Source organism: Neovison vison, chromosome 11, assembly GCF_020171115.1.
Source record: "Neovison vison isolate M4711 chromosome 11, ASM_NN_V1, whole genome shotgun sequence".
Classification (NCBI taxonomy): Eukaryota; Metazoa; Chordata; class Mammalia; order Carnivora; family Mustelidae; genus Neogale; species Neogale vison.
Window position 1 is genome coordinate 164,937,045 of NC_058101.1, and position 15,159 is coordinate 164,952,203.

The 15,159-nt window shown below is 51.1% G+C and overlaps 1 protein-coding gene across 3 annotated transcripts; it reads left to right on the top strand.

Annotated features, from left to right (window-relative positions):
* Positions 1 to 2,530: 2,530 nt before the first annotated feature.
* Positions 2,531 to 13,645, top strand: DOK2 (docking protein 2). Of its 3 annotated transcripts, XM_044225208.1 has the most exons (6): positions 2,531 to 2,768; positions 8,406 to 9,175; positions 10,192 to 10,473; positions 10,725 to 10,812; positions 11,632 to 11,816; positions 12,519 to 13,645. In XM_044225208.1, exons 2-6 carry the CDS (start codon positions 9,113 to 9,115, stop codon positions 13,122 to 13,124), a joined length of 1,224 nt encoding a protein of 407 aa, XP_044081143.1. In that variant the 5' UTR covers positions 2,531 to 2,768; positions 8,406 to 9,112; the 3' UTR covers positions 13,125 to 13,645. The 3 variants fall into 3 exon arrangements, with proteins under 3 accessions (XP_044081143.1, XP_044081142.1, XP_044081145.1); XM_044225207.1 differs by lacking the exon at positions 2,531 to 2,768 and having other exon boundaries at positions 8,350 to 9,175; XM_044225210.1 differs by lacking the exon at positions 2,531 to 2,768 and having other exon boundaries at positions 8,350 to 9,175; positions 11,635 to 11,816.
* The last annotated feature ends 1,514 nt before the right edge of the window (positions 13,646 to 15,159 follow it).

A 15,159-nucleotide genomic window follows, 5' to 3' on the forward strand; every position in this document is an offset into this window, starting at 1 on the left:
ACCCCAGAACTATCCTCCATGTATATTATTAACTTATAATAATTACATAGTTAGTACACTTATATACTTAAAAATTAAGTAACATATATTATTATATATAATATTATATGCTCTCTTCTTTTCCTTCAAGATTCTGAACACCAGCTAGCACTGAACACCAGCTAGCACTTGTAAAGCTAACATCTGATTCTTCTTAATTTTTTTCATTACTATTGTACACTAAGAATTGTCTTCTCTTTGCAGTAACTAGTCAGTAACTGAAGATACTAAATCCTCACTAACTTCATCTAACTTTACATATTAAAAAAAAAAGGAAGGGGAGCAACTGAAGATAAATACAAAATTAGTCTGATTTTTTTTTTAACAGTCAATGCTCTGTAATCACTGTCGGCATGGTGAGTGTTAGATAAGGTCATCTAGGAGCAAGAGACCCACCACTGTAAGTTAAGTTGCACACAGCCACTCTTCTAAAGAGGCTTGACTATGACAATGACAGAGCTGTAAGAGCAAATGTTGTTAATTCTCCCATTACTAACGTTTGGTAACATTTAAGTCTTCCATAAAACACATATCAGAAGAAATGCTCAGTACTTCAGACGGAGAATCATATGACACTCGCTTAGTGTCAGTAAAAAAAAAAAACAAAAACCAAAAACCAAAAACCAAAAACAAAAACAAAACTGCTCACCCTGGTGGTTCAGAAAAGTACTAGACACAAAAATGACTCAACTGTTTAGTAATACATATGAAACTTTCAAATAATCGCTGTCTAGAATCTGTTAACAGACTCCTTTTTAAACTTCATGTTCCAGTAGTATTATGAGAAAAGTATCACCCCTCAACCAACTTCACATTTGTCTTTAATCCTTTTAATTACTCATTCCATACTGGGGAGAGAGCCTTGTCTTGGGAAGCTTTTCTGTTACAGTGAAGCACCAGGGAAAAATCTGTAAGTTTCAAATACTAAAACTAATTTAGAGGTCTAACAAAGAAAAGCAACATGCCCCATTCTATCTAAAGAGAAAAAAAATCCCTCACAAATTTATTCTTTTGCAATAAAGGCTGCTAATTCAAAGAACACACTACAGCTCTTAAAAGTAAGATAAAACACTGGCTGACATACTCCTCTTTTTTCAAAAAGTTAGCAAATTCCTAACTTTGGTAGATTTTTACTCTTGGGTAGGTGGGAGAAAAATATCACCTTATTAAAAATACAGTAGACCCTCCTTTGACCCAAAAGTGCTGCGAAGATTAATTACTTTGATGAGGCTTGACTTTTCTCTTGTGAGAAATGACAGCCTTTTGGGTTCAAGGTATAGGAGAGACTACATTCAGAGACAGTCCTTACAGGGCGCAGAACAAATGTATATTCTCAAAGGTAAACAGACATCCTGTGCTTTCCAAACCATCAGTCAGAGAGATTATCCATTCAAACCATAATTTGGAATGCTCAAGGATGCTATTTTTTCCCCAGTAGAAAAGACTAGCCCCAGAGTCAAAATGCTTTTGGTCCCCTTAGTTTTATCTTCCGTAAATCTCGTATCATTTTGCGCTTTGGTTTGCCTTTAAAAAGAGAAATAATTCTTATCTACTTACTCTTTGAGGATGGAAGAATTTTTTTCAAATCACATAAAATCATTCATGTTTCTTAGAAATGGCTGCTATAAAACTCAAAGTGCTACACTATTACTACTAGTATCACCTTGTATCAAGTTTTACTGCTATTTCTGAATTAGGCCATGGTATTGGCTTTAAAACACAAATCATGGGGTGTTCCACCTGCAGTTAAATTTTTTATAATTCTGTCCTGATAACTTGTCCCTCATACTCCAAAGATATACTCCACTGATCTCTGGGCCTGAAAATTAGTGCCTTCTTTCCCAATTAAACAACTGAGAGAAGTCACAACACTCTAGCTTCTTGTACACATATCAGGAATAAGATCATTCTTTTTACTTGAGAAATGATACTATATAGTATGCAAAATAAGGTGACACTTCGTATGCTCTCTGTACTTCCCACAACACAAAATCTGTGCAGTTACCTAGAAAATCTGAAAGCTTCTGACAACAGATTAATATCACTAACTGTCATAAAAATAATCCGTCTAGAGCACAGGGAGGGAAAACTTTATCGAGTTTGCAAGAAATAACCCTGCACTCCTTCAGCTACTACTAGGTCTGGTGTGGGCTGTCCCTTCGCAGGGCCCATGCCATGTCTTTGAAGAAAAGTGGCTTGGGCCCAAAGAACGCCTGGGGCAGCTCCTGCGTCGGATCAAGACCCTCCAGAGCGACGTCCGCACCCAACACTGAATCTCTCATTTCAGACACACCCCCCTCCACCCCGCGTTTCACAGGAGGTGTGGGCACTCAACTCCTTCACTGTGGATAGGGGGACAGGAGGGAGGGCGGGCCCAGGCCTGAGCACCCATTTTGGAGGACTGGGGAGCTCGGCCCCATAGGCTGTGCGACTGGGAGTGTGGGAGTGAAGGGCGCATCCGTGGGAGGGGGAAGGAGGCTAGTTCGGGGAGGGGGGGTCCCTCTTGTATTCGGGGGCGTGAAGAGGAAGGCGGCGGGAAATACTCGGGAGAGCGAGGTTTACCAGTGTGAGGTTTTCTTTTTGTTATTTGTGTAGAGCTGGAGGGTGTAATGGGGAAGACCCCTCAGGACAGAGCCGACAAGGGGGTCTCCCTCCCTTCCCCGTCTTGGGGGGCAAGAGGACTTGCGGAAGGCCTCCTTCCAGCGGAAAGACAGTGACTGATAAGCGATGTAAGCTGTGCGCGCCGGGGCACGGATTCCTGCACCTCCATCCCGGCGCGAGAGGCGTGGGACCGGGTGGGAGGGGATGGAGGAGGCCCCCGGCCCGGGAGGCGGGAAAGGCCCCGGAGCTCCGGGACGGGCGGCGGCTCCGGAGCCCCGAGTGGCGTTGGCGCGGGCCTGGCGAGCCCCGAGCCGGCTCGAGCCCTTTGGGCCGCGTGCTCCCCCCACTCCCCACTCTCCGCGGCCGCCGCCTCCCCCCCGCGGCTCCTCTCACCTGCACATGATCCGCCATTTTGCTCCATTCATGCTCCTCTCCGGCCCCCCCTCCCCCCCAGCGCGCACCTCGGCCGGGGCCGCTGCCGCCGCCGCCGCCGTCGCCGCTGCGCCTGCGCGCTGGGGGCTCGTCGCGCTACGCTCGCGGCGTAGCGCTGCTCGGCTGCGCAGGCCCCGGCGGCCGGGGCCGCGGTTGGAGAATTCGCAGCGCCGTTGGGACGGCGTAAAGGCGCGGGCAACGTCAGCGGCCCGGAGACGCGGGGGGTGGGAAGAAGGAGCGGGCCGGGGGAGCGCGAAGGGAGGGGGAGCCGGGGGAACAAAGCTTTGTTTACATGGTTTTTAAAGGGGCCGCGCTGGCTCCGGCGGGCGGGCGGGCGCTGGAGCGGGAGTTGGGGCTGCTTGCTGCTTGTCGGCTTGATGAGGGCTCCGGGAGGGGGGCCGGGACCTGTGCCCGCCCAGAACCCAGCACTTGGTGGATTCCTCTCTTCCCGAGTGTCCTCTTTTCGACTTGCCCCTGGATGCCCCTCGCACCCCCACCGTGCAACTGCTGTTACATCACACCCCCGAGGGGTCTTCACAGCGCCAGCACCCGGTACCCCACCACACACTTAGGATGTCTGCATTATTCTTTACTTTCCAGTGAACGGCCGACGTCAACCGAATTTATTTTTGTCTTTCTAGCTTTCTGCTCCAGGGGATAAGGGCCATTGCTCTCTGATCCTGCGTCTTACCAGCAACCCGAATAGTGATCCTCCTGTTTTCATGTCTGTTCTTTTCTCCTCCAGAAACATTCATGGGAAGAGCCGCCAAATAGTGGTGACAATGGAAACACTCAGAAGTCACAGTTCCAATATTCACAAATAGATTATTATCTTAGTAATCTAGATAATTAATATCTTAATAATAGGCTGCCTCCTGAGAGGGGTCAGTTGCTGGGAAATGTGGTGGTGGGGGGGGTGAGATAAAGGGGCTTTAGGACCCCTGGGCTCAGTCTGACTGGGATAGTCAATCCCCTGGGTCAGATCAGGTCAGTCCCTGCCCGCTGAGGCCAGTTCCCATCTTTTCCCCTAGTACTTATCGGTATTGGATAATGCTGGTTTTTGTTTTCCATTGGATTTCACTCTTGCTTCCAGTCAAGGCCCCCAGATTAAATTTTTGCTGGATTCTGAGATTACTGGTTGTTTGAAGTTTATATTGACTGGGGGCTACCACCTGCAGTGGAAATGAAGGGGGTAGTGAATCATTTCCTGTTGTGGATAGAGTGGACTGGTGTTCAGCATTTCTTTCAACCTGGGTCCTCCTAGCGTTTCCTTCTGGTTTGCAGAGGTAGGACACCTAAAAACTACATTACCCATACTTCCTTGCAGCTAGGGTTCTGTATGAAATAACTTGATTGCCTCTGCCAATCAGGTTTACTGGGAGGAGATTTTTGGAGGCAGAAGTGAAACAGAAGCTTTTGACTGTTGCTTCTGGAAAACCGAACCCCTGGAATGTTGTGTTGTGCGGTGTTTTGTTTTCCCAACAACCTTCCAGTGTTCAATCATAAGCTCCCTGAATGTACTGAGCAGGGATGGTGAGTCAGGGGCTTCCTGACCTGGGCATAGCAGCTGCAGTGGTATATTCTTGGAGTCGCAATTGCAGTGGTAGTCTTCCAATTCCTTTTTTGCCTGATTGGGTGGGAGTAACAGCTCTCTGGTCCAGGCCCCCGTCCACACCCCCACCAATCCTTGTCCTCACACTTGGTTCTCCCTCCATCCTCCCTTTATCAGTAAATAGTACCACCTTTTACCCAGTTGCTCAACTAAAAATCCGAGAGTTATCTTGATTCTTAGCATCTCAGCAGTCCCTTATATGCAATCCACTTGCAAGTCCCATTTAATCTGTATTTAATACATACACGAATCTGGCCACTTCTCTTCATTTCTACTGCTAGTTAACACCCTGGTCAGGCTACATCACATTTGGGGGGTGGGGGTCTGGTAGTTTCCCTAACTAGTTTTCCTAGCTAGTTTCCCTGCTTCCTGTCTTGCCCTGTGATCATCTGTTTTCCATATAGCTGCAGAACATTTTAAAATCATAAATTAGATCATTGCACCCCTGCTTAAAAATCCTTAAGTGGCCTTCGGGTGCATTTAGAATACATCCAAATTCTTGCTGTGGCCCAAGAAGCCACAAAATCTGACCTTATCTCTACCATGTTCCGTCTTGTTAACAACGCCCTGGTCATTCTGGCCTTCTTCCAACTCCTCACATTTGCAGTGTTTTTGTCTCAGGGTCTTTGCATTCGGTGTCACTTCTGCCTGGTACATTTTTCCAGATCGTTAAATAGCTAGTTCCCTGCGTCATTGGCTTCTTAGTTCAGTTATCTCCTCAGAGGCTTTTCTCACCACTCTATGAGAGCGTTCTCTGACCCTATCCTCACCGTGCTTACAGCATGGATCACTGTCCAAAGCTATTTACTTGCATACTCTTTTCATTGTCAGGGTCTCCAATCAGAAAGTAACCACTTTCTGTCTTGTTTATGCTGTGTCTCTGGTACCCCTGTACCGAGTACATGCTCAATAAATAATTTCTGAGTTGGTTAACTTATTTATATCTCTGTCTCACTCTATGGCGTGTGTGTGGGTTCCTACGAGAACATTTGAAATGTTATGTCAATGTTAAGTAACATAATTATTACATTCTATTATAAGCCCTTCTCAGTGAGTTTCCAGCTCTCCTTCCTTGTACTAAGAGAAGTGAAATAACTTAATGGAGAAAGGGTGAGACTAGGAGGAAAACTCAAGAGACTGCTGTGCTCCCTCCTCCACAGCCAGGAGCCACTGGGCTGGTGGGGGGAAGCAGGGGAGGATCTGTCATGACCCCAGGTCATGTATCTCTTTCCTCAGTTTCCTTCTCAGGTCCACGCCAGCTCCATGCCCATTATATACTTCTTTTCTGTTGTGTGCCCAGCACTACCCCTGGGGTAGCTGCCCCCCAATCTGTCACTTGGAGGTCACCTAATCACCAGACCTGCCCAAGGAATCAGACAGAGTCTCTGCTCCTTCCTTTGTGGCCTCCAAAGACAAGCTCACAAGCCCTTTTGTGTTAAGGATTTAGTTGCTAATCACTGGGAGAATAACAACAAAAAGTTCCAAGGCTCTTGGAGCTGTGTTCTCTGAAGTGCATGATCCTTAACTCCGGTTGAGAGAAATCAGTGTAAATGAGAGGACCCCCTGAAGCTGAAGCACAGGTGAGGTGTCACAGGTCCCTTCCTTTCCAATAAAAGCAAAGAGAAACCAAAGAGCTTTCCAAACCCCACTTGTGCCTCAGTATAAACCCACTGGAACTCTTCCCTTTAGGATGCGATACTTTTCTCTTCTCATCAACAGTACATGGGTAACCTGAGGGCTTCTCACATTCTGCCCCTCTGCTGTGTCTTGGAGCTATGTCTTCTAGGTCTCTGATCACAGGGTTCACTTGTGGCCGGACAGAAGGTACTGGAGTTTGTACTTCCCACTGCGGGGATCCCACGAGGTCAGGAAAGTGGGCGGCCCTTAAAGTGTGTCGTTCATGGTACATGTTCCTGCTGTTCCATCTGCGGACAGCAGCCACAGAATTTACCCAGCTACCAGAGGCAAGGGATAGCACGTGGTTGTCTGGAATACCTGGGGCCCAGGCCTCCGGGTAGATGTAGCTTTCAAGTAATCTGGTAAGCTTGGGTGCCCCCCTGTGGTTCCAAGTGGGATGTGTCCAATTTGCCTTAAGGAAAGGGGATAAGAGGAATGCGTGGGGGCGGGTGGATATCTTCTATTTTTCTGCTTCTCCAATGGAGGTCTGGCCCACCCGCCAGCACTATCAGCCTCTCTGGTCTCACTCCAGACCTGCTGATTCAGAATCTGCACTTTTAACAAGAACTGCACATTAGTGTTGAAAAGGCACCATTCTGGTAGTCTCCAGGATGACCGTAAAGCTCTCTGTTTCTCACTCCATAAGGAGATGATGATGGCCAAAGGACTAAAGAGACAGAGCAAACCCTGCCCCATTCCCATACTCCTAACCACCTCTCAGGGAGCTTTTTTTTTTTTTTTTTAAATTTATTTGACAGACAGAGATCACAAGTAGGCAGAAAGGCAGGCAGAAGGAGGTGGGGAGGGGGAAGCAGGCTCCCCGCTGAGCAGAGAGCCGATGTGGGCCTCCATCCCAGGACCCTGAGATCATGACCTGAGCTGAAGGCAGGGGTTTTAACCCACTGAGCCACCCAGGCGCCCCCCCCCCCCAAGAAAGCTTTTTACCCACCAGCATCCTTGGTTTTCCCTTGATCTCTGGATCAACCTGTTCAAATCCAGGCAGCAGAGCGGAGTGCCATGAGCTTTACGTGACTCAGCCCTCTCCTGCCAGAGCTCATAACATTCATCTTTTAAAGCTGTTTTGGTAAAGCACACAATATCTACAGCAGCTGGCCTGAGCAGCATACTGCTCCGCTCTCCTTCCCAAGGCAAACAAACCCCTGTGGTAGAGGAAATGGCCCGGTTATATAAGCACCCATTATGGGGTTACCCCAAGAGTGCTTGTCTAATTCTCTGGTTCCCCCACATTTCTGCACCATTCCTCCACCAGATTGCTTCTCTAAACCATCTGGCTCTAAGTTAAATATTTTCTGGGGACCTTAGATTTCCCCAAAGCAATGTATCTTCTTGCATGAAGTCTGGATTGTGCTTAGGGACCAGCAATAAAAAGACCATTGAGTTAAAAACCAGAAGCCCTGTTACTTTCTCCTGTCCCCACCAGCCCTGTGACCTCTGGAGGGTTGCAAACAGGTGGGTTCATATCGGTATTCCCGTCTTCCAGGGATAGATAGTCTGGCTGGTGATAGTGTGTGCTTAGAAGCTCTAGTAACAAAGGAGCGCTTTTGGCAACTATGAAGTCTTTTTTGATTCTTTTTTTTTTTTTTTTTTAAATATAAGAGGTTGTTATTGCAACTTTAAAAGATAATCCCCAGATGAAACTCTAGTGCCTTTATAATGCTTGCAAAGCCTGGAAAGAAGGTGAACTCCCTACTGTTTAGATGTGCACTAGGAATATAGCACGTTTCAGTGTGGGGATGTCCATGTTTCTAGAATTCCAAGAAAGTGCTGTGCTTGTGTGCAGTTGTCTGGGGCAGAGAGTGCTCCTCTCGGAATGAACCAGAGTTGCAGCTGTGTGTGAAAGTGGTGAGCTTTGTCTGATGTGTCCAGTAAGCTGGGTAGGTGTATGTATGGCTTAGCTCTTACTGACCTGAGAGACCTGGTTTCGGTTTGGTGACCTTGAACATATCCCTCAGATCTTCCTGAGCCTCAGTCTACCCATTTTTATTTTATTTTATTTTAAAAAACATTTATTTACTTATTTTAGGGAAAGAGAGGACCAGTAGGCGGAGGGGTACAGGAAGAGGGACAAGCTCCCTGCTGAGTGTGGAGCCCGATGACCATGACCCTGGGGCTCCATCTAAAGACCCCGAGATCATGACCTGAGCCGAAATCAAGAGTTGGACCCTTCACTGACTGAGCCACCCAGGTGCTCCCAGTCTACTCATTGTTGAATTACCCAGTCTCCCCAGTCTCCATTTTTGAATTGGGGACTTAGCCTGGTTGATTTCTAAGTTCTCTTCCCACTGGGTCATGCTGAGCATCCTGCTGGAGTATGAGGGTCTTTTGCTATTGGCTTTACTGTTAAATTTGGTTCTGGGTCTCTCTTTGGCTCTAGGTCAGTCATTCCTTGTTTGCCGAGTCCTCCACCAGCTTCTGTACCTGAGTTGTTGCTGGCTGAAAAACTGGAAAATTAGCTTTTTAGAGGTTTTCTTACTCAATGAAAATGCAGGAAGCTTGTGCATGAAACTCACTCATCAAACACACACACACACACACACACACACACACACAGAGCAAGAAACCACAGGGCCTATCGGTTTGTCGTCATCAAGCAGACGAGAACAGCGCAGAAAACTCTAGGCAGAGAGGAAATGAACTTAAGAGAAGGGGGAACACACGGCAGGGAGGGGAAAAAGAGGGCGGGAGTGGAGGGAGCGAGCTGAAGGGCTGGGGTGCCGGCATGGTGGGAGGATGGAAGAAGTAGCCGTGAAACAGGGCTTCCTGTACCTTCTACAGCAGCAGACTTTTGGAAAGGTAAGAGCAAGACGACACTGGGACAGGGCGGAGGAGTTGGGGGGCTGCTAGCAATTCCTGGGGAGAAAGAGGAGCCCCCGAACATTTCTAAACCCTTATGGGAAGGTAGGCACAGTGCCACCCACCATGTTAGACCCAGAGCTTGAGCTTAGGGGGAGTCTCTCCTGAGCAGTCGCTGGCTTCCCCAACCAGGTCCCAAACTGTGCTGTTTGCCGAAGCTTGTGGTGTTCGCCAGCGGGGAGGGGGGTAAAGGAGGACTCTGACTCCATTTCTTGCCTCTTTGGCTTTGTAGTAACGTCTCACAGGGATGCTTGGGAAGGGAAGGGAAGGAAAGCAGCCGTGGAGGGGATAATTCGGGGTTAGAGTGGAGGTTCCTTCTCCCTTTCCTGCTCCAGTGGGGTGAGTTTGGCTGGTGGTAAGCTTGAGCTGGGGTCTCTGTGGCCAGCCTCCTTTTCCTTCTTTGGCCTCCTTAAATGAGGAAGTCCTCCTTCCCTCAGCTGATTCACACCAGGGCTTCTCTGTCTCTCTCTCATGACCCAACCTGTCAAGGGATGAAGCAGGAAGGTTCAAGAGGGTGGACTGAAGTTCCTGGCCTGGGGCCTTCTATAGGTCCTCGCATAGAGCAAGAACCATGGTCTCTGGTCAGGGCCCTCCTGCTGCCCTCTCGTCCCTCCTCCGGACTTCAAGGACTCATAGGATTTTTGCCCTTCGACTTGGATCTTGGCTGGGCCCGCTTCCAGGGGCTCACTACTGTGTCCTTCTGCCTTTGGCATTCCACCGGCTGTCACTGCCTCTTCCTTTGTTGTGGGGGGCAGATCTCCAAAGATTTCTCCTTGCTATGGTTCCTGTTAATTCTCTCTGAGCCCTTAGGTCACCTGTGATCTTTGCCCCTCTCCCGGTCCCTGAATGCTGCCCCATGACCTCTCCCATGCCTCCTCCTTTCCCCTTTGGTCACCATCTCTCCGTTTCTGGATGGCTCCCTCTCGGTACCCCACCTGCCACGCACCTGGATTCAGAAATGGCGCCGGTTTGGGGCTGTGCTGTATGGAGAGTCGGACTGCGCCCTGGCCCGGCTGGAGCTCCAGGAGGGCCCAGAGAAGCCACGCCGGGGAGAGGCTGCCAGGAGGGTGATCCGCCTCAGTGACTGCCTACGTGTGGCTGAGGCCGGCGGGGAGGCCAGCAGCCCCCGGGACACCAGCGCCTTCTTCCTGGAGACCAAGGAGCGCCAGTACCAGCTAGCAGCCCCCGCCTCAGAGCGCAGTGACTGGATCCAGGCCATCTGCCTCTTGGCCTTCCCTGTGAGCCATCCATGGGTGCCGAAAATGCAAGGGGGCATGGCATGTGTGTTAGGGGGCTCTCTTGGTACCTGCTGTGGGCAGATGTTAGAAGAGCCAAGGTCAGGATGCTGGGGGTGGTTCCTCGTGGGGGTGGGGGACCCCAGTCCAGAATGCGGAAAGGGTCAGCAGGCAGAGTATGCTCTGGAGGAAGGCCTGGGCTGGAGGTGGGGCTGGGCGTGGGGTCAGCAGTGAGAGCCTGGCGTCTTCCTCAGGGCCAGAGGAAGGAGCTGCTGGGGCCCACGGGGAAGGGCAGCCGGCCCCGCATGGAGGAGAATGAACTGTACAGCAGCACGACCGCAGGTGAGGGCCTGTCTCCTCTCCAGCCTCCCCAGAGCTATGGTGGGGTGGGGCTGTGGCAGCTACATCTGAGTCTTCCTGCCCTGTGGTTGTCCCCAGCCCCGGCCAGCCCTGGCCAGCCCCCTTATCAGCCTCTCTGCATCGCTTCCGGGAGAGGCCCGGGGTGGGGGAGCCTGGCCCGCCCTGAGCTCACTCCCTCTTGCCCGGGGCCCTGCTGCCGGGTGCTGCTCTTGGACTCTGTCTTCCACTGCCTGGGAAGAGAATGGTTTTGTTTCTGTGGATTTAAGGTGTCCTGTGGCAAGGGAGCTTTCTGCTGACAAGCCAGTCCCATTTTGTGATGTCTAGCCCACTGGGTTGGGTGTGTCAGGGGGAGCAGATGGACACAGGGTGACATTCGAGCCCTACCTTCCAGAGGGCGCTGGTTGGCATCAGCAATGGGCAGGCCAAGAGCTGGGAGGGTAGAGTTGGCTGCACCTGCAGCCGGTCCAGGAGGACTTGGGGAGATGGCTGGGTCAGGCAGGAGATTAGAGGGAGAAGGAGAGGCTGTGGCTCTGGCAACAGGGGCAGGAAGGATGTGGGCATGAGGTCGGGGTGCATGTGGCTAGGGCCTGATGCCGACTAGGGTAGGGGGTGGAGGAATCTGACATTTTGGGGAGTATGACCTGTCTGAGGGCAGCTCAGCCTTCAAGATGCGGGGTGTGGGGTCATGGGCACATGGCTAACGCTTTTTTTGGAGACTTCTGGCACACTCATTCAAAGCAGGGCAGAGCTGAGGCAGGTCAGTTCTTTCCCATTAACCACCTTCTCCCCTCTCCTCCCCAGTAGCCCCCCGCAAGGAGTTTGTTGTGACCATGAGACCCACAGAAGCCAGTGAGAGGTGCCGGCTCAGAGGATCCTACACCCTCCGGGCTGGGGAGACAGCCCTGGAGCTGTGGGGTGGCCATGAGCTGGGCAGCAAGCTGTATGAGTGGCCCTACAGGTTTCTGAGGCGCTTTGGGCGGGACAAGGTGAGCAGGAGCTGCCACAGGGCAGGTTGAAAGAAAAGAGCTGTGAGAGAAGAGATTGATCATCAGGGAGAGTGCAGAGGGGCCCACCAAGGAGAATGGGAAGAGGAAGGAAAGACAGAGAGAAAAGCCAGCAGAAGAAAAACAGCAGGGGAGCGGGGGAGTGCAGGGTGGGAGAGAGGAGGGGTGTGGAAGGACTGGGCAACAGGAAGAGGTAGCAGTCAGAGGGGTCAAGGGTGGCTAACATTATTAAGGTTGAATGTATATGCCAAGCTCCGTACTTGGATGGATGGGAAGAAGAAGGAAGGGTAAGAGCGAGGGCTTTGCTTTTTTTTTTTTTTTTAAGATTTTATTTATTTATTTGACAGAGAGACAGAGAGAGAGGAAACACAAGCAAGGGGAGTGGGAGAGGGAGAAGTAGGCTTCCCACAGAGAAGGGAGCCTGATGAGGAGTTCAATCCCAGGACCCTGGGACCATGACCTGAATGACCTGAGCTGAAGGCTTAATGATTGAGCCACTCAGGCCCCCAAGGGCTTTGCTAATTAAGGAGAAAACCCTGAGGGAGGAGAACCAGCTTGGGGAGAAGCTCCCCCAGTTCCTGTGGAGGGAAGCTGGAGGTGATGGATTTGTGCCTGGGAGCTGGTCCAGGGGAAGCGACCCCACCCTGTGGCCTGGCTAATAATCTCCCTTTTCCCTCCACCCAGGTAACCTTTTCCTTCGAGGCAGGCCGGCGCTGCATCTCTGGAGAGGGCAACTTTGAGTTCGAAACCCGACAAGGGAACGAGATCTTCTCAGCCCTGGAGGAAGCCATTTCTGCCCAGAAGAACAGCGCACATCCTGGGCTGCAATCCCAGCCAGCCACAGTCCCTGCGGTGCTGCCCCGGCCAGAAAGCCCCTACTCCCGGCCCCACGACTCCCTGCCACCTCCCTCGCCCTCCACTCCAGTGCCCTCTGCCCGGCCGCGGGGCCCGGAGGGGGAATATGCCGTGCCCTTTGATGCAGTGGCCCGTAACCTGGGGAAGAGCTTGAGGGGCGTCCTGGCGGTCCCTCCCCACGCCCCTGCGGACCCCCTGTATGACAGCATTGAGGAGCACCCACCCCCACGACCCGACCACATATATGATGAGCCTGAGGGAGTGGCTGCCCTGTCCCTGTATGACAGCCCACAGGAGCCCACAGGAGAGGCCTGGAGGAGGCAGGCCACAGCTGACAGGGACCGCGGCCTCCAGAGAGGGCAGGACCTCTCTGCCGCTGGCTGGCCACAGGGAACTGAGTATGACAATGTCATACTTAAGAAAGGCCCAAAGTGATGGAGAAGACATGGACTATCAAATACGGGTGCTGGAGCCTGTGGGTGCTGAAGACTACCCGTCCCCACTGGGGGTGGGGTCAGAGGCCAGTGAGAAGGAGGGGGAGGAGGCTGGTGGCAGGCCTCCCTTGAGTTTCTGCTGGTTACTCCTCCTGGTCGCTGCATTCCAGGAACTTCCTTCTGTTCCTTCCGGAACCCTGGGCTTGGCCTGCCTTGGTCTGGTCTGAGGAATTGTCCCTCCCAGGGCCTGCTGCATGAGTCACCATCCCAGTGCAGGAAGAGTGCCTAAAAGGGACGCACCCTCCGCCTACCCCTTTCCACTTCCTCTTCTTTCTTTCCCTGGCCTAAAGGAACCTTGGGCATTTAGGGCAGAGGACAAAAGGATGTCAGCAAATTGCCCTGGTTCCTTGGCTTGTGCAAGCCTCCTGCCTGCTGGGGATAGCCCTGGCTCCACTCTGGAGGACGGCTTGTAGCTTTCTGTAGGTTTTGGACTTCTCTGTGGCATTAAACATTTCTGGAATATTTTTGTGTGGCATCAGTGCTGAGCGGTGGGGATGGGACAGCCACAGCCCTCCTGGGGAAGGCCACCATTGTTACCTCCTGTCCCAGAGGCAAAATCTTCTCTGAGGCTAGGCTGGGTCCCAAGCATTTGTCCGCAGAGTAGCAGGTCTGTGAAAGTCAGGGCACCTTGGAAAAGATGTTTAAGCATCTCTAACCCTTTGCTAGCTTGGGGTCAATGCCAGGAAAATAGTGGGGAAGCAGGGCATATATTCGAAGAGCTGTCTTGGGGGATGGGACAGAGTTGGCACTTCCTGAGGCCCTTATGTACTAGAAGTGGGACTATGGAGCTGTGTGGTCCTGATGGGTCCCTTGCCTTCCTAAGACTTGCCTTCTTTGTCTACCATGTAGGTTCTGAGAACCCTTCCTGCTTTGTCATTCTCTATAGACTCCCCATGTTCTGCTTCCCTACAGGTCAGCCGCTAGGCCCCGCACCCTCCCCTCTCATCAAAGCCTGCTTTTAGTCAATGTCAATGCTATACCATGCCATGTCAATACACTTCTGCTACCAGCCAATTCAGCCAATATTATGGAGCATTTTCAGGCTCTAGAGTGTCCTGGCCTCAAGATGCCGACAGCCCACGGGGGGGCAGGACAAGGACACAGGTGCCCAATACAAGAGGGGGTCATTAGTGCCACAAGGAGGGAGTCAGGATCCTGGGGCCAGAGGAGACAGCTGTTCACCAAAAGACATATGCAGAAAGACTTCAACAGGAAGGTGGATCTCCAAGGATGGGAAGGAATTTGATGAAGATTAAAGGAATATGTGAAGAGAGCATTGTGTGCAGAAAAGAGAAGGTGAGTGGGAGGAGGGGCAGAGGGAGATGGAGAGAGAGAATCTTAAGCAGGCTTTGTTCCTAGTGGGGAGCCCCACATGGGGCTCAACCCCATGAACCTGAGATCATGACCTGAGCCGAAATAAAGAGTCAACACTTAACTGAGTGAGCCGAGCATGAGTGGAGGTATGGATGTGCTCCGGAAAGAGTTCCACTTTCAGAGTGGAGGGAACATGCAGCCATCTAGTTGGGAAGGCAGGTTCCAAACATGTTGTGGAAGGAGGGATTAGAAGAGAAGGAGGAATGATGAGGCTTTTGAGCAGAGAGTCCCAGAAGACCTGCGCATTAGGGCAATAACCCCACCAGCCCCATGGAAAATGGGAATGGGGTTAGGAATGGTTTGAGGCTGCAATGGAAGGAGAAATTCAGAAAATAATGGACTCCAAAGATGTTGAGATAGGGCCTGCAGATCTTGGAGTCATATTGGGTATGGAACACCGAGAAATGGAATTTCTGGAAAGATCCAGGTTTGAGGAAGAAGGTGAGCTTGGTTTTTGACATGTAGAAGTTAAGATGGCTTTATTGTATCCAGCTAGAAGAGTCCTGAATACAGCCGGAAAGGGGTTCCAGAGCTCAGGAGGGAAATGAGACAGAGCCTTTCCCGTGTGTTGTGATGGACATTTTATCTCAAACCGTGTCTTT